The following is a 19,157-nucleotide window of genomic DNA, read 5'->3' as shown; positions in this document are numbered from 1 at the left end:
CTTACCGATTCTTCCTCCGCAATATTGAGCAGACCTCGCCCACAGTCCCCACCCACTGCCAGGTCCCCAAGGCCGCACATGGATGGCTGCAGCTGCCTTGCCCCTCAAGCCCTCAAGCTGCTGCCATTTTGTTTTTTGAACACTGACTTCATTACTCCACCCAAAAATATTTAGAAATTTCCTTTTGCTCTTATTATATAACCAAACTTTAAGCGAATTGACTGCATGTCACTCATACCAGTTCTTCTCACACTTTAATGTGCCAGGGAAACTAGCGGTTTTGTTAAAATGCAGATTCTGATCCAGTAAGTCTGAGTGGGGCCCAAGATTCTGCATTTTTTAACAAGTTCCCAGGGGATGCCAATGCTGCCAGTCTGTGGACCACACTTTGAGAAGCCAGGGGCCATGCTTTGTCCAGGTGCCTCATCTGCCCCAGGGACTGGGAAATGAGGGAAGTGAGGACCAGGGAACTAACACGGTTTGCCCAAAGTCGCACCACGGGTTGGGGATCATCCTGGCTAGAACTCAGGGGCCCTGGTTCTTAGTCCAGAGAACCCTTCTCCATGCCCAGCCATGGGAGGTGACAAGACGGGGCCACATGGTTAGGAGGAGCCATCCTGGGATATAATGAATGTCTGGAGCAAAAAGCAAGGAGAGAATCTCTTGGAGAATTAAGTAGGAGTGTCGGTGAAAACCGTGCGGTTGGAGAATGAGTGCTGGCCCTGGCTGAGGGAGATGAAACTTTTGCAAAGAGCAAAGGAGGCATCTTCCTTCAGAGCCTGGGGAGTAAATGCAACCCCTGGGAGTCAGGGCACTGAGAAGCACGCTGCCCGAGACCCCGGAGGAATGGCCTGCAGCCTCCCCCCTCACTCTTCAATCCAGGGAGAAGTCGGTGCCCCCAGGTGCAGCCTGACCAAGAACATCCTGTCTCATTTCAGGTTTCCAGTAAGTGTCCAGCTGTGCATTGTGACAGCAACAACAGAGTACAGAAGAAGAGCCTCCTCTCACTCACCCTGGCTTCAGAAGTGATCTGTGTGCTGCTGGGAGCAACTGGTGGCTTTGATTCCAGTGAAGGGGGCTGTGTTTCTTTAAGGGTGCTGTCCTGGAGGCTGCCAGTGAGGCTGGGGCCTGGGCTTGTGGTGACATCCTTACTGTGGCTGCTGGAGCTGTGGGCTGCTCAGGGCAGGACGAGGCCTTCAGTACACTCTTATACTGGTGTTTCACATAGATGATTATAAACCTCTGAGATTATGAAGTAGTGCCATCATAAGGTAGTGGCAGAGGAAGCTCAAACTGGCAGAATTTGGGGGAAATAATAATCGGTTATTTTTAGTTATTTGCCAGCCCACTCCCTTGCCCCACCCCCTCGTTTAGAAGCCCAGGAATGGCTGAGGCAGGCCAGGCAGTGGGTTGCAGCCAAAGACAAGGCAGTGGAATGCAGAGCAATCTGATGGCCAATCCCATCTCCTAGCCCTAACCCTCCACCATCACCCGCATGGCCCCAACAACCTGTAGGCAGTGCCTGAGTCAGCTGTATCTCCAGGGAGCCGCCCACCCTGCAGGGTCTAAGGACATCGCAGCAGCCAGAGAGCAGTGGATGGCTCCCATGAGCTCTGCAGACAGCCTGAGAGGGGTAGTGTGGGCACCTGGGGCCCTGCAGGATTTGGGCCGAAACTCCCCGCTCGCACAGGTGAAAGCCAGCTGCCCGAGTCTTGTCTCAGTGAGCCCTCTCCGCACTCCAGGCCCTGGCTCCGCGATACAGATCCAGCAGAGGCGGGCCAGCCCAAGCCTCAGGAGGCCCTGAAGAACTGCCGCCTGGCCTGCGTCAGGGGGGTGACAGCGTGGTCCCAAGCCAGCTGCTGGCAGCAGAGGGGGAATGGAGGGTGGGAGAAGAACAGCACCTGGAAATGAGGCTAGCTGAATAAAGTCCCATCCACTGCTCCTGCTGTCTCTGTCCTATGCACATAGGACCTCCCACCTGGAGAGAGGGCAGAGAGAGCATGCAGTATAATTGGCTTATTTTTTATTACCCCCTTTTCAGGGCTGTGTAAAAGGATCATGCAGAAGAGAGACCATTACATTTCAAAGCTAGACGGGCCCTCATCTATATAATTAGAAACTGAAGCAAAGGGGAGACCCTGGCTTGCTAATACAGCTAGTTAGTGGCAAATGTCCCCTCCTCAGGGGGGTTTTCCCTGACCACTTCATCTAAAGTGATCCCTAGTTACTCTCTATCCCATTGCTCTGTTTTATTTTCTTCATCACTACCTGACACATCATCTTTCTTTATTTGCTTATTTTTTTATGGCCTGCAACCCCCCAAGACTAAAAGGTCCTTAACAAAAGGAACCTGTCTGTCTTGCTCATGACTGTGTCCCCAGCACGAGTCAGTACTCGAGAAATACTCCTTCAATTAATGCATAGCAGAGTCAGAGCTCGGATCTCCTGCTTCTCAGGCTGGTGTCACTCCCATGACCTCACTCTGGCTCTGTGACTGGGCCCATTGGGACAGGGCCCAGTCCCTCTGGTTCACTTCTGGCCCTCACAGTTCTCTAGCACATAGTCAGTCCTCAATAAAGTCCACAGAGCCAGGGGAAGGCCGAATGGAGTCCTTACAGCCTGGTTCTCTTGGTTCCCCAAGAGTCCATGGGGCATACATGTAGATACACTCGCACACTCTCAAGAGTCCCAGAGATGGTATGGCGTTGGCCAGAGTCCCTCGGAAACAGCATCAGTGACCTGGCACACCTTAGTGCTCTCGGCCCTCTAGAGTTGGTAGGAGTCTGTGGACTTTGGATCTCCTGCTGAGAAGTTATCTCCTGGATCCAAAGGCCTTGTTGACAGAGATGTGTGGCGTGGCCCCATGCGAGGTGCGAACCCGCCTCCTGGAGCAATCACTAAGGCAGGAGAGGAGATGAAGAAAAGAGAAAAACAAACAGATGGGACACTGGTGTCCTGCTAAGAGGGTCATATGCAAAGTGTGTGCAGCAACTAGGGCAGGAGCCTCCCTCTCCAAAACTCCTCTCCCAATGAAAGCTGGCCGTTGATGTGGACACATGCTTGACTACGGTGCACCTTCCCCAGAGTTCACTGCCCTCTGCAAATGGAAGAAATGGATGAATCTTCCAAAAAGACTCTCCAGCAACCCACCTGGGCTCAGTGGAGCCAGGGAGGTCCAGAGTATTCGAGTTCACACCAGGCTAAAATGTGGAGCTTCCCAAAATGTCTTCTGGAAAGCAGCCTGGCCAGTGACTCCAGCCCAGTCCCTACCCGAATTCAATAGGCTCTGCCATCCCCTTGATAGAAAGTTTTTTATGGGGGGTGGGGGGGGGGGAGGTGGGAAGGGCTTGGGATTAGACTGTAGCTTTCTCAGATCTTGCAAAAAGGGATTTTTAGGAAGCAGATAGAGAACCTGTGGTACGTGAATGACTAGTCTTAGTTCTCCACCCCCTGTAGTAGAATTATATATCCGAAGCTTTGTCATGGCCTCATGGGGCAGAGTGTGCTTTCCTACCCCTTAAATCTGGCTCGGCCCTGTGACTTGCTGTGGTCAATGGAATGTTGGCTTGAAATGTGCTTGCATACTTGGGCTTGCCTCTTGCACTCCAGTGATCTGCCTTGAAAAGAAAATACCCTGGGTAGGGGCTGCCCCTTCAGCCTCTATTCCAGAACATACAGAGAGCAGACCTGAGCCCAGCCTACAGCCTGGAGCCAAGCCCAGCAGCCCTGGAGCCTGGAGCAGAGATTCCCTGTCGAGCCCAGCCCAGGTCAGCTAAAACTGGGCTGACCCACTATTACGAGAATAAATCCTTGTTGTCATAAGCCACTGACATTGGAGTGGTTTGTTATAAAGCATTAATTGTAGCAATAGCTAGCTGATAAAAAAAATTGAAACCCAGAGACAGTACTTGACTAGGTGCAGAATTTCTCAGAGTTCATTCTGTCCCTCCCTGCTGCCTATCAAAAGGCACCTGAGAGTAGGCTATGTGTGAAAAAGGGAGACTGCCACTTACCGCCATCATGGAGCACCAGGGGCTTGATTTACCCTCCTGCTTTAAACAACCGAAAACTAGACAAAATGTATAAAACAAGGGTTTTCAGACAGTGGATAAAAGGCAGCATAGAACATTGATGCCTAAGAGAAGAGAAACAAATGAGGCGAGCCCTGTGATCGCCCCGACTTCCTGCCCGCAAAGCATGTTCAGTTCAGGAAAGGGGAACCAGATGGCACCCAGTGGTTTCCTTGAGTTGAGGACATGGAGCTGGGAGTCCAGGGAGGCCAAGGTGGCTCAAATTTGCAAGGCAGAGTACCAGAGATGAGTGAGCTGCAGACAGAGCGAGAGAATGCACTCTGGAGATCTGCAGAGGGTACTCGCCAGTCTTCAGCTAACTGCTGACCAACGCATGTGTGTGAGGCAATCACCCAAGGCTGAGGAAAGAACCGCCAGAAAGGAGCAAGCAGAACAATTTCTGGAGATAACACAGGGCTGGGAAGATCTCATGTTCCCAACGGCCACAGTGGAGAAATCTACTATTCAAGAGAGTCCTTGAATAGCAAACACAGAAGAGTATTGCCTTGGCAGTGGGGCCAAGTTAGCCCAGCCTAACAAAATGTGAAAAGTAAGTCTCAAAAGAGTCGAATTGCTGCCAGTAATTTCCCAAGTAACTTCACTGAGTCCCCCCAAAAAGCTCAAAAATATGTAAAGGAATAAAAAAAAAAAAAAATCCAGCACCAAACAATGTAGACATGTCATCCAAAAAAAAAATTACCAGGCATGAAAGAAGCAGGAAAATACAGCCCATAGGAGAAAACCAATTGATAGAAATAGAAACAGACCCAAGGAATGACACAGGTGACAGACATAGTAGACAAGGATTTTTTTTTTAATGCAATGGGTGTGTGTTTAAAATAAAGGCAGGAAGATACCCCTTGTAATTCCTTAGATATAAAAATGACTCATACATCTAGTCATTCTGTTAACAAGGATGTGTCATCCACTGTGCTAAATTCGGATGAGCTGGAGGTGACCGAGATGGAGAAAGTGCCAGTCGTCTTGGAACTTTCACTCTAACTAGGGAGACAGATAATAAAAAAATACAAGGAAATCCAAGCTAAGAAGGAGTTGGGAGTGGGATAGGATGGGCCTGGGCTCGCTGTCAAGGTGGGCAAGAATTCGAGCCGGGGCAGGTGTGGAGAGGCAGGCAGAAGAGGCGGGCTCAGGGCGAGACTGGGAAGTTAGAGGTTCCCTGATGTGAGAAGGCCTGGGGCTGAGCTGTTGAATAGGAACACGGAGCATGGCAGTTAGGGGATTTGTGGGGAATTGGGCTGTGTAAAACTACGGGGGAGAGAGTATTCCCTGATGGGTGTCTTAGGGCTGCCAGGGCTTTAAGGCAGAGTAGGTGTGGAAAGGTTGGCTGTGACTATTGGAAGGTGAAAATGCACGTGTAAAATGTAGGAGGGGGAAATAATGTTTCCTTTATTTCGCACAGGCTCCAACTCCTGGATATGGCCCTGGATGTTTCTCTCATGGCAAGGGACGAGGCAGCAACCTTCCTCAGGGCTCACTGCTTTATTTTGGGTTTCCATGGCAGAGTGCCAGCCAGCAGGGCTGAGCCAATTTTATGCACATTGTGGGGAACTCAGAGCACAGAGCCGGTGGAAAGCTGGCTAGGTACTCCCCGCGTCAATTCACTCAGGTCCTTGTCTCAAGAAGGCAGCCCTTCCCCAGACCAGCCCCATCCCCTCTCTGGTCCCAGGTGTGGGATACTGCTGTCATCTTCTCTTCTCTGAAATATCTTTTGGATTTGCCTTTTCCATCATTGTCCTCAGCCCCAGGCAAGAAGATCTCAGCCCCATGCCTCAGAGGGCCCTGCACTTTGAAGTGGCTTGCTAGAAAGTCTCCCTCCCGTGGTGGGACCTGCCATGGCCAACAATGCCATCCATGAGGGTCACCCCTAGCCCAGACCAGGCCTCGGTTCGTTTTTCTCCCTTCAGGGGGCTCTTCAAGTCATGCATGGGGTTGACCAGATGTCCCAATGTCCCCAGGATTCATGCCTGTGGGGTTGTCCTGGGGCCTCTTGGTCAGTCCCTGGTTCCGGAACAGCCTGGTGAGCAGATCATTCCCGCGCATGGTACAGCATTCTTTTGATGGCATTGCTGGAGTTTGGGCCACCACAATGGTGCTGACGTGCTGACTAGAGTGACTCACATTCAGACGTAGGACAAAGAATCTTCTCATGCACTAATTAGACAACAAACAAACCCATAAGCACCTCTTCTCGGCCATATTCTAAATCTTCACCAATAAATCACATGGACTCATGAATTTCTTAATGAAATTGCTTATATAGACAAGGGTCCACAGAAAATACTTCCCAGGACCCCACACACCCAGGGGCAGCCCCGCCCTTTGCTCTCAGCTCTTCAGTTCATTCTCTCTCCCAGGCCCTGGAGGGGCTCTGCTCCTCCCTGGGGCCAGGATGAAGTCTGTCTTGGTCACCACCCCTCGTCTACATCCTGGCCTGTGTCTTCCCAGCTTATTGCTGCTTTAGGTCCAGTGCCTCTTGCAGCTCTGAGTTTTTTGCATAGTATGAAGACGTCAGGAAACATAGGGGGCTTCTTTGGTATGGAGTGTCCTGTGGATCCCTTAACAATCCTCTCGCCTTTTTGAAATTTAGGGCCATCAACAGAGAGGGGCATGGTCCTCCCACTCCTGTCGTGCTCCCAAGGACATTTGCCTGATGTACCAGGACAAGCTGACCAGCTCCTTCACTAAGTTCCACAGATGAGTTATTTCCCTGTAGGAATTACAAACCATGGTGACTCAGAAAAAGGGGCAGAGAACTAAGAGTGACAGACACCAGCAGCGTCCTGTCCATGTCCCCCAGCCCACCTGGAGGTCACGTGCAACTCTAGTGGACAGTCTCCATCCACACCAACAGCCTCCTGTCTCAAGCACCTTCGTGTCTCTACCTGAAGGTGCTCTTCGGTCACAGGAGCTCTCTCAGCCATGGGCAGGGCAGGCCAGCAGAGTGGGAGTTAACCTCCCCTGGAGCCCTCCTCAACGAATGAGGGACAGGAGTTGGTGGATAAAGACCCCAGCTTCCTTGCTGCCCTGTGGGACAACTCTGAAGGGTGCCCTACAGGGGGTCCCAGAGGTCCTCAGCGGGGTCAAGCCCCATTGGCCCACAGCAGTCACCTGACCAATAACACACCTGGTATGGGCCGCCTTCCCTCCCTGGTCTCCTGTCCCACTCTCTTGAGATCATTTCCTAGGATCACCTCCCAGATGAACTACTCACACCCACATTTTGCTTCAGGGTCTGCTCTAAGGTAAGTCCAACTCAGGCAATCTACTTCAGGATCATGGGTAGGGGCTCCTGCCATCAAGCCCTCTGGGCTGGTAAAATGACAGCCCCCCAACTTTAACCAGAGCCGCACTCTGAACTGTGCTTCCTGCTGGGGCTCAGGGAAAGATTTCATGTAACAAAGGAATCCTGTTGCTCCAAAAAACAATGGAAATTTCTGAACAAGACCAATAAAAGGTGTGTGTGCGTGTGTGTGTGTGTGTGTGTTGAGCCTTTCCCTCAAATCACCCCTCAGCTTTTCCCATCCTCTCAACTGGTCACACAGTCAGGCTGCACATCCCCTGAGATCATGCACTAGGATGCCATGAGGGCAGACACAGACCCCTACAAGACCTGCACCTCCCCTGCCTCCACCCAGGATGCTCTCCTGCACCCACCACTGTGGGGAGACCTCCAGGAGCCCAGACAACCACACGCAGAACTTGTTGCTCCAGTCCTGTGGTGCCATCTCTTAGGTGGGCTCAGTTATGTGACAAGATCTGAAACCAGGGCTCCATCTCTCCGCTGGCCCTTTCCCCCGCAGATGACAGACCTGGGGTAGGTGAGCCTTATCTTCTCCCTTAGTTCCGGTTTGGAACATGCCCCTTCTCATTTGTGCCTATTGAGCGACTCTGTAAGCGAATACCGATGTTGGATGGCGGGGTGGGCAGCCTGTCCTGTCCTTATCTCAGGGCTCATTCAGACGGAAAGAGGCCCCTGCCAGGCTGCTCTGTTTACTCTGCATTCTCTGCCCATTGTACATAAAATTGATCTGGGGGGAGTTTGTTTTTCTTCTTTTTCCTCCAATCTCCTTATTAGTTCAGCCTCAGAAAGTCCCTTATCACTGCCGGATGTCAGGCCGCACTCTGCCATCAGGCCTGGCCAGCGCAGACTCTCCATTAATTGATTTTGCCCTCCCCGCTCAGGAAGCACAAATTGGCTCTGCCCATTAGCAGCAATAATTCCCTGAAAAGGATTATAAATCATGCCCTGTGTCCATCCATGGCTCACAGCAGTGCCCACGTGGGGAGGTGTCGAGACGGGAGATGGAACGTCTGATGGGCAGGGAGGTCCCTGCAGGTCTGCAGGTCCTTTCCTGAACCTGACCAAGTGAGGCCACTGCCAACCCGGAGGAGTAGCTAAAACAGGTGCCAGCACACAGAGGCACGCAATTAGTGCGCACTGAACGAGCAAAGGGGGGAGGGTGGGGGAGGGGCTTCCTTGAGGTGCAGAGCGCTTTGAGGACCTCCTGAGTTACCCCCACCACCAATTCCACCATATGTTACCATTCTTCAGCTCTGTGGCCTTGGGGTTTTCAGAAGCCCCCCCGTTAAACTGGACAAGCTCCCGAGAAAGACTCTACCCTCAACTCCAGTCGGGTAATGCCTTGCCGGTCTCCGGGTGGTCTGTAAAAATCTGAGTGTGAGAGGAGGCTACAGGGGTGCACCCAAAAGACAGCAGAGCAGAGAGAGCAGCAGAAGAGGGGAGAAAGCGCAGCCAGGCGAGGTGACAGAGCCACGGTTCTGGCCCACTCGGCCGGCACAGGAGGCTCTCAGGGGCTGGTCCCTACATGAATGGAGTGCTCTGCCCACAGGGAACCTGCGACCACTCCCTGCCCAGGACCTGACGCAGCCCTCCCTCCACCCCAACATGTGGCAGACACCCCCCGGCCCACCGCATTCACCCTTTCTCCCATGCAGACAGTCCATTCTCGCTCACCCTTTTCCTGCCACCTTAGAACCGTCACCATCACCTGTGCACGGAGTCCAGCCCTGTCGAGGATACTCGGGCTAAGAGTTGCTAAGACCTGCCTGAGATCTCCCAGAGATCAACAGATGAGCTTTCTAAATGGTACCCGAGAGAACTCTTCACATATTGAGCTTCTCCAGGGCAATAAAATCAGATTTGATTATCACACGGCCTTGCAGGTATAACGACAACCCCGCTTAAAGCCGAGAATTAGCGGACCTGCAGGGACGAGACGACGGCCGGCACTCTTGCCCAGTCTCGCCAAAGCATGAGCTAAAACCAGGTAAGGGGAGTTTTGTGACTCCAGATGCTTCCTTCTCCCTCCAAGACGAGCCCACATCCCAGCACACTGCTGTCTGGGAGAGCTCTAGGTGTGAGGAGGGCCTCTACGGGACGGCGTTAGATCCCTGGGGGCCTCAGGGATCCCAGAACCAGCAGGACTGCAGAGAGGGCGGCTGCCACCTCCAGACAGAACCCCACCTAAACCCCAGGATGGATGGGGTGCTGCGGAGGACCCCTCGCCTGCCTTTGGCCCTTGTCACAGCGTCAGGAGGTCCCTCACGTAGTCTCCACTCTTGCACATCCACTCCTGTCATTTGTTGTGCTTCTGGTTTGGGCCCAAGAGGAGATGAACCCTATATCACCACCACTCCATTAAGCCCCCTTATTTTTATTTTCTGTCAGACCCCCTCACTTCTCATTACAGAAACCATCATTGCTTGTCCTGGACATACTGGCCACAGTGTCTGCCTCCCCATAGTCCCTCCCAAGTGACACCTGTACCTGTGATGCCCACACCCCCAGACTGGGGCCGATCAGCTGAGGGTGGTACTTGACCCAAGGACAGCCCACCCTCAGCTTGAGGTGGCCACGTGAAGGGGGGCCTTGGATACTCAGCCTCTGAGAGGATTTGAGCCAAGAAACACCAAGAGAAAGAAGCAGAGGGCAGTGGGAGCTGACACTGACCAGATGTCAGGGGTGGGCCTGGGGCAGAACTCTGAGGCAGAGAGACGGGGGCAGAGCAGAGGGAAGAGGGGAGGGACCCCCTGAGGAGAGTGGGCAGGCACGCTGATGGTGGATAGTCAGGAGTAAGGAAGCGGGCCTGGGTGTACCAGCACCCTGGCTGTCCCTGGCTTCCTGTCACCAATTCTTTCAATGACTTGAGACAACTGGAGTGTGTTCTTCTTCCTTCCAACTCCAATAAGCCTTGACCAATTGAAAAAAAACAAAACTTATGTAACCATTGGGAAGTAACAGAATACCTAACAGTGGCTTACACAAATAGAGTTTATGTTTCTAACATTTTTGAAATCTAGAGATGGGTGTGGGCAGGAATCGGCTGAGCATCTCTGCAACCCTCTTGACCCTTCCCTCACAGACAGGAGATGACACAGCAGGTCCTGTCACCTGTGCAGACAGAGGGGGAAAGGTGGGGCTGCTGCACTGAAGCCTTTGTCAGGATAGAACAATGCTGCCCACACCGCCACAGCCCACTGCCCAGCTCTAATTGGTCAAAATGGGGTCACATGGCCGCCCCAGCTGCAAGGGAGCTTGGAAAGTGGATACAAGGGACACTGACAATCCTCTGATCCCCTCCCCATTTCTGTGCCCCTCCCCCTCTTCATGTGTTATTGCTCCCAATGGCCTGGCCTGCACCTGGGGCTCTTCAGGACACTGTCCACAGACAACTGCAGCCGTTTTGCCTGCAGGTGCACAGAGCCAGAGACGCCCCGATGACCGGCGGATGTGGGCCTCTGGAAGCCCGGGTCCCCTGCCTCCACTTGGGACTAACCAGCGTGCTTTACCCACTAGGACCCCCAGGAAGCAGGATGAGCTGGGGCTGGGGTGCCCCGTTTGGCCCGCTTGCCCCATGCCTTATGGGTCTGCAGGTACTCCACTGCTCACACACAGCCCCCCCTCTCAGGGCTGCTCCTGGGGAGCCTGGCCTAAGGCAGCGCAGAGCAGGATTATCAGGCAGGTGCGACCAGTCACGCTCCCTGCCTGCGGCTGACATGTACAAAGTGGGGTTGCAGGCAACTCAGTGTCTGCTGCCACAGCCCATTACAGGAAACATCAGCCAACATAAGCAGAGAACCGGAAACCTCACACACTGCTGGTGGGACTGCAAAATGGCACAGCTGCTTTGGAAAATGGTCTGGCAGTTCCTCAAAAAGTCAAACATAGAGTGACCATGGGACACAGCAGTTCCACCCCCAGAGATGTACCCGAGAGACATGAAAATACATCCCACAAAAACGTGTATACAAATATTCACAGCAGCATTATTCATGACAGCCAGAAAGTGCAAACAGCCCAAATGTCTATCAACTGATGAATGGATAAATAAAATGTGGCACATCCATACAATGCAATACGATCAGCCATAAAGAGGAATAAAGTACTGATCCGTGCTACAATAGGGACGAACCTTGAAAACATTAGGCTAATTGGAGACGCCAGACACAAAAGGCCACATATCATATGATTCCATTTATATGAAATGTCCAGAATCAGGAAATCCATAGAGACAGAGAGCAGGGTAACGGTTGCCAGAGGCTGAGGGGCTGGGGGTGGGGGTTGATAGCTAAGGGGTGCAGGGTTTCTCTTTGAGGTGGTGAAAATGTTCTAAAATTGATGGTGGGGATGGTTGCACGACTCTATGAGTATACTAAAAACCATTCCATTGTACGCTTTAAGTGTGTGAATGGTATGGTATGTGAATTATATCTCAATAAAGCAATTGCAAACCCATACACACACAAGCAAAGAAAAGAAAGGCAGGGAAAACCCTCAGTTCTACCCACAGAGCCACTTGGAGCCAAGATATACTGTTAGCTCTTTTTTATTCACACATACATCTCGCCAACATATTATCCTCTGAATGGAACCTGCGAAAGGACTTCAAGCACAGAAAATTGCCAGCAAAAGCTATGAAGCAAACGTGTCCAATGTATTAGGAGCATCAACGTGATACCGTCCCTGATGGAGATTGTCGTTTCTCTATTTGCTTTGCCCTCATTTGTCACCTGGTTTACTCATCCTCGGGTTCCCCCAATAGGCAGGTCAATTCTCCTGGCCCCATTTCGTAGCCAAGGCAACTGAGTACAAGGTTTATTCACACCATTCTGGTTTCTTGGCTCCTAAGCTTGGGGGCTTGAAGCCTTCATGAGTGAAAAGCTGGAGGCCGTCAAGGGGGCCCATTCGGGCCTGGGCGGAGTGAGGGGGAGAAACAGATTTGGCCCAGAAACACCCATCCAGCTTGGAGGCAGAGGGTGAGACAGGATGACCTCAGGAAGACCCGGTAGGTTTCTTTGAGGGGTCCATGCCTCTGACTTGCTGCTCTCCACGGAAAAAAAAGCTGGGTGGGTGGGGGGTGGCAGGCCTGTTTGCACTCAGAGACACTTAGCGCAGCCAGGCTGAGCTGCACTGTTCAAACAGACTCCCCGGCCTGCAGACACGTGTGCCGAGGAGGGCGAGGCAGCAGGAGGCCGGGTGCAGGGCCCTGGGCGCTGACTCCTCACCTGCTCCCCGCCTCTCCTCCTATAACTGGCCCCACAGCCCTGGCCGAGCCCTGGCTACACCATGCCCCACGCTAGGCTCTGCAGTTTCCTGGGTGGCGGGCTCCTGCCCCTGCTGCTGGCCTATGTCTGCTACCTGCTGCTCGGCGCCACCATCTTCCAGGCGCTGGAGAAGCAGGCCGAGGCTCAGTCCAGGGGCCAGTTTCAGTTCGAGAAGCTGCGCTTCCTGGAGAACTACACCTGCCTGGACCAGCGGGCCCTGGAGGAGTTTGTGCAGGTGAAAGGGAGATGCTGGCGTGGGACGGTGGGCAGAATGGGGGTTCTCATGGCAGGTCTAGAGCCACCCCCCAGGCTGATGCCCTGTTTGGAAGCAGGCTGTGGTGGGAACAAAGAGCCAGGTGAGACCTAGTGCTGGATTCTGGCCCCAGGTCTACAACTGGATGGCTGCGTGACACTGGGCAAGTCACTTAACCTCTCTGGACTCAAATTTCCTCATCAATAAGATGAGGAGAATGATCATATCTGGGCTGCAGCCGTTTGACAGCAGATTAAAGCACTTTCTAAGCTGCCGCTTGCTATATAAACATGAGCTGTGCGTCAGTGTTATCAATGCTGTGCAAATTTCCTTCTCTCACACTCTGCACTTCCCCTGGCAGGAGAGCTGTTCCTCCTGTTTTGTCCCCAGCTCACAGCGTTGTGCTAACCACACTCAAGGGCTGCGGGTGGGAGACACAGAGAGAGGTCCGGAGCTGCCACTGTGCCAGCCCTCCCCACCAGGTTCCATCTGGAGCTGGGCTTGATGAGCAGTGGCCAGGGCCACTGGGGTCCACCAGCACTGTGTCCATGGAGGCTCTCTGTGGTGGCAGGGAGGATCACTCCCTGCCTGGGCCCCTTCTGCTTCCCTGTGCAAACTCTGGGGCCCCAGCACCATCTCTCCCAAAAGCAAGGCAAAACCTAGGTGTTGTGGGGGAAGGTGAATGCATTCAGGACCAGGGATCTAGTGAATGACAACACCCAGCACAGAGGATCAAGCCAGGTGCAGACTCATCACAATGATAATGGGCAGTTATAGGGCACTTACAATGTGCTGAAAACAGTGGGGCTCAGGGTCATCATGATGGGGCTAGACCAGCCATGCTCCAGCCCCTGGGGCCAAGCATTTTGCACATGTTTCCTCATAATTACTAATTACTGTCACTATCGCCAGGTTGTAGATGGGAACTGAGGCACAGAGAGGTTGGCCAAGGCTGCAGGTAGTGGTAGGTATAGAACCCACACCCAGGCTGTCCGCTCTTTACCACACAAGTAAGCATAAGTGTGGGGGGCAGGATACAGCCTGGAGAAGCAGTTCTCAAAGTGTAGCCCCCCTGGAGCAGCCGCATCAGCATCACCTGGGAGCTCCAGGCAAGGCTGGTGCCCACTCAAGATGGAGAACAGCTGGCCTAGAAGATGATGGGTGGGCTGGGTGGTCAGAGAGAACTTTCTAAAGCTGTCCAGGCTCTTTCTTCTGGGAAATGAGGCCTCTAGCATCAGGCTTCATTTCCTTGCTCCCCCGCAGTACAGGGCCCAGAAGGATTCAGGAGCCTCCCAAGACCCCGGGACGTCAGGCAGAGGCCCTTGAGGCCCTGGAACTCCTCCTCCCCCAGCCCAGGGTTAGAGGTGAACCCAGGAGCCAGAGGGTGTGGGGAGGATTGCTGGCTGGGCTCTAACTAGCTCTGTAAATGGAGGAAGGAGGCAACAGGTTGACCGCAGTCCCAGGGTGGTGCCACTAATTAACACCTTCCCGGGGCCTCCCCAGGGGAGCTGGAGTCCTCAGCCTGCTTGTGAGGGACCATTACTTGCCAGGTGAATCCAGCTGAGAGGCAGAAGAATGCTGGGATGAGATTCCGGAAGAATACACATTACTGTTAAAATCACAAGGAAAAAGAAAAGCTATAAACAGTACTGTAAAAAGCTATAAAAGCATTATTGAAAATTGACTCCTTAAGGACACAAGGCCTTGCCCAGGTTCACAGGACTCATGTGTGACTTTCTCCACCACATGTGGATTCTTGGAGAAGGACGGAAGGTCAGCATTTGGCACTCCACTCTTAGTACCCTCACTGACATCAAGGCCCCTCCTCAGTGGGATGGAGGACCTCAGGTTGGCTTTGGGGGACAGCCCGAGTCCAGGGCAAGTGCTGGTCCCAAGGGTGAGGGTCTCCAGGGAGCATTCTGGTCTCCAGGACCAGAATGTTCGGTCCTGGCCTCTCTGGGTGTGTGGGAAAGAGAAGGAGGCTAAAGTTCACATGCGAAGAGGCCAAAAGTGAGGAGAAGCAGACAGCCTGTGTCTGGAGGCCAGAGCAGGCCTGGCCCATTGGGGCCACCCCAACCCTGGCCGGAACGTGCTCACCCAGCCAGTGGGAACTGGTTCCCACAGGAACTGGAGGCCGGAGCTGTCCCTCCTCCACCGCCTCCTGCTGCCTTTGGGGCTGTACCAGGTGGCACGGCTATGCTGCTGCCCTGGGACAATTCACAGCAGATGGGGAGGGAGCCCTGCCCATCTCCAAGAGGATTGGCTCAGGGACAGAGGGGCTTAGGCCGCAAGGGTTCAGGTTCTGCAAACACACACTCAACACACATATACACACAAAGCATGCACACACACAACATACGTACCCATGCACACATCACATGTATACAACACACCACCACCACCACACACAAACACACACGACCTTTGCCCTGGCCTCTGATGGAATTTCTCCCCGTAGACTTGGGCTGGGAACTAGAGGGCAGCAGAGAGCAAGGCTGCCTGCTCCTTTGGAAGCACAGAAAACATAGGGTTCTCTGACCCTCACCATCAGCCCTGGGGGAGGGCAGCCCCATGGCTTCTCCGCGGTCCCCAAACCCTATATTCCTAAGTAAACCCTTCTAGGAATATCCAACCTGAAATCTTCGCACCGTCCTGACAACCCATTTGCGTCTCACCCTCTTGGCCACAGCGGCATCTCCCACCTGTACCAGTCCTTCAGCATCCTCCGCCTCACCTCCTCAGGCCCACTTCCCCTCCTCCAGCCCACGCTTACAGCCCACACTGGCCAGGGAAACAGGCAGTGGATTTGGAATCCAATGATCTTGAGCAGGTCCCTTGGCCACTCTGAGCCTTAGTTTCCTTTTCCATAAAATAGGAATGAGACTCTCTGAGAATGCCATTGAGTGAGATGACACGAAAGCACCCTGCCCAGAGCTTGGCCAACAGCCGGTGCTATCAACACCCTCTTCCCCCCACCCCCTGCCATCCCCCCACAGGTCATCATGGAAGCCTGGGTGAAGGGCGTGAACCCCAAAGGCAACTCCACCAACCCCAGCAACTGGGACTTCGGCAGCAGTTTCTTCTTTGCCGGCACGGTCGTCACCACCATAGGTAAAGTGTCAGGTGCCGAAGGGCTTCCCCAAAGCCCGTCCTGGTTCGGGTTCCCCAAAAGCAGATGCTGAGACAAGGATGTGGTTGATCTAGGAGATGGTCCCAGGAAGCACCAGTAGAGAAGTGGGAAAGTGACACAGGAGGGGGAGAAAAGGCAATACAGTGTACATTCATGAGCAGGCCACTGGGTAGGGCACCTGGGCTCACTGCCTCTGAGGACCCACAGAGAGGCTGGTAGAGCCCATCCTCAGAACAAGCCCTGTGAGAGGCGAGAAAGCAGGGGTATTTCTCTACCAACACCTGCCCCGGCCGGTTCAGAGCTGATCCTGGAAGTATCAACTCTCCGGCATTAAGGACCTGCCCACACACCAAGTGCACACCTGCAGCCACAAAAATCTCTCAGGTAGAGAGAGACGCAGTGACTTGGGAGGAACTGTCCACCCAAGCTGCAGGTGATGTCCAGGTGTTCCAATGGGACAGGGCTCTGACAGTGTCTGCTACACCCCCTCAGCCAGAAAACCCCCTCCACCTCCCGCAAGGAAATCCCCAGACCCCTGCTAACACCAGTCTCTCCTAGCCATTCAATTAAGTCCACTTCCATACACCTTCCTTGAGCTCAGGTGACATGAGAGGCAGAGTGATGGAGCGGGGTTAGGAGGTATGAACTTGGATCATATCCAGGCTTGGCCCTCAAGGAGCTTCCAAGCCAATGAAGAGGGATAAGATAAGCACACCAAAAACAATAATACAAGGCAAAGTAGATAAGTAGGTAGGAATGACACAAAGCTCTATAGGGAATCACACCTAGTCAGGAGGAGGAGGGTGGCAGTCAGGAGGGCTTCCTGGAGGCAGTGTCATTGGAAATGGGCCTTCAAAGACAAGCGGGAGTCTTATAAACAAAGATCATTCTAGCAGATGGTGGGAAGAGTATGCATGGAACAGGGAGACTTCCCCTCGTCCCCCAAGAGTGGGGGGGAAACCAACCTGTGCTAGAGTCAGGGGGAAGAGGGAGTTCTGAACTCTCTTCCCCAATTTGCACACTCTTCCTCCATCTATAGGATATGGGAACCTGGCGCCCAGCACGGAGGAAGGCCAGACCTTCTGTGTCTTCTATGCCCTGGTGGGCATCCCACTCAACGCGGTCTTCCTCAACCACCTGGGCAAAGGACTGCGTGCCCGCCTGTCCGCCCTTGAGGGGTGGGAGGACCAGTCCAGGCGTTCCCAGGTAGGGCCCCTCCCTCCCCACTGCCCTGCTGTGGCAGAATGTATTGCAGACTGAGTCCTCTGGAAGCCAACCCTGAGTTGAAGTTTGGCAAGCAGGGTATGGGGGTAGACACCTGTGGTTTGGGCAGAGGGAGACATTGAATCGGGACGCAGCCTGGACAAAGACTTGGCCAGCCCCTCAAGGAGCTCTGCAGTGTGCGGGCGGGCGGAGTTGGCCCATGGTGGGCTGAAACGGCCAGGACTTTATACCCCTGCCTCAATCAGGCACCAGCATGGCCTTCCTGGGAAGGGTGTGCCCTTGGGCCAGGCACGTCTCTGCAGCTGAAGCACCCCCTGAAGGAGCTGACAGCTGGTCAACGTGGTGCATCTCCGTGGTCATCATGGAACTCCAGCATCGTTTCCTGTGGTTGAAAACAAACTCCAGGCCACCCAGCATGCCCCCAGGTCCCACCTCATTGGCCAGTCCCTTGCAAAGCCAGGCATGTTAAGAAGGCAGGGGTGCAGAGGAATCTGGGACAGTTTAATGACAGTCCTCCGTCCCAGATCTGAGTCCCTGAGGGCCTGTACAAGTGGATTCCGAAGCCCAAAGGAGTCTCCATATTCCAACTTGACCCACTAACGCAATCCCTCTGACACAATCTTTCTCAGAGCTGGGCAAGATCACACACGCATAGATACAACCACCACCCCAAAGGTCTGCGGGGCAGGGAAGGGACCTAGCTCTGACCCAGCCCCACTCCCAAATTTGCCCCAGACCCCCCACCACACAATCCTGGACTCAGAGACAGCCTCCGTCCCTCCCAGATTCTGCAGATGCTGGGCCTGGCTCTGTTCGTGATCCTGGGGACGGTGCTCATCCTCATCTTCCCGCCCATAGTCTTCAGCCACGTGGAGGGCTGGAGCATCAGTGAGGGCTTCTACTTTGCCTTCATCACTCTCAGCACCATCGGCTTTGGGGACTACGTCGTCGGTGAGAATGAGGCCGTCACGTAACTTAGGGTGGGGGCCACCGGGATTCGGGGTGGGAGGAGATGTCAGCGGGTGGGGGAGGGAACTACTGAGGATCTGATAGCCCCTGGTTAGTTGGAAAACTGATTTCCGAGGCTGCTGTGGATGCTCACAAGATGCTCAGAAGTGGCTGCTCTGGGACCTGTCACCTTTTCCCCCAGGGACCTCCATTGCTGATCCTTGTTATGGGGGGACTGGTGAGGTCCCCTGTGGAATCTGGGGGGTGCTGCACCCTCAGACCTCTGGCATTTATCATGTCCCCCTTCCTTGCCAGGCACAGACCCCAGCAAGCATTACATTTCAGTGTACCGGAGCCTGGCGGCCATCTGGATCCTCCTGGGCCTGGCATGGCTGGCAGTGGTCCTCCCACTGGGGCCCCTGCTTCTGCACCGGTGCTTCCAGCTCTGGCTGCCCAGCAGGAGCCTCAGCCTCAAGGAAAGGGGAGCCCCTGAGGCCGATGGGCTCCCCACACTTCAGAAGCTCCCCGTCTCTGCATGAGGCCCCCAAGTGGCCCCAAGAGCCCCTCCCAGCTCCCATCTGCCCTCTGGATTGCCCTCTGGATTTCCTGTCCTGCCTCCTCCTCTCCCAACCCTCTCACTCCCCAGCAAGGGCTGGTCTCAGGAGCTCTGAGAGAAAGAAAACAGACAGGAGTGTCCAAGAAAGTAACAAGAAGGAGATGTAGAGACAGGATCGAAGACAGACATGTGCCATTGTCCCCGAGCCCCTGCCCTTTTCCCCTCAAAAGTGCCCTGGAGAAGTGGAAGCCAGACATGGATCATTGTGGCCAAGTCTCCACTGCTGTCCACGCACCTCCCTCCCAGGAGACCTGATACAGGACAGCAGACGAAGAGTGACTTTATTTTTGCCTCATTTGCTACATGTACAGGGTGCATTTGTTAGGCCCC

The 19,157-nt window shown here is 53.9% G+C and overlaps 1 protein-coding gene across 1 annotated transcript; it reads left to right on the top strand.

The window, feature by feature from the left end:
- Window positions 1-12,678: 12,678 nt before the first annotated feature.
- KCNK16 (potassium two pore domain channel subfamily K member 16) lies at window positions 12,679-18,775 on the top strand. Its single transcript, XM_004424181.2, has 5 exons — window positions 12,679-12,891; window positions 15,906-16,020; window positions 17,079-17,245; window positions 18,049-18,214; window positions 18,527-18,775. The coding sequence occupies exons 1-5, from the start codon at window positions 12,679-12,681 to the stop codon at window positions 18,748-18,750; spliced, it is 885 nt and encodes a 294-aa protein (XP_004424238.1). The 3' UTR covers window positions 18,751-18,775.
- Window positions 18,776-19,157: the final 382 nt, after the last annotated feature.

Source organism: Ceratotherium simum, chromosome 13 (assembly GCF_057802395.1).
Source record: "Ceratotherium simum simum isolate JZ-2026a chromosome 13, ASM5780239v1, whole genome shotgun sequence".
Classification (NCBI taxonomy): Eukaryota; Metazoa; Chordata; class Mammalia; order Perissodactyla; family Rhinocerotidae; genus Ceratotherium; species Ceratotherium simum.
This window is presented reverse-complemented; position numbering and strand designations above follow the sequence as displayed.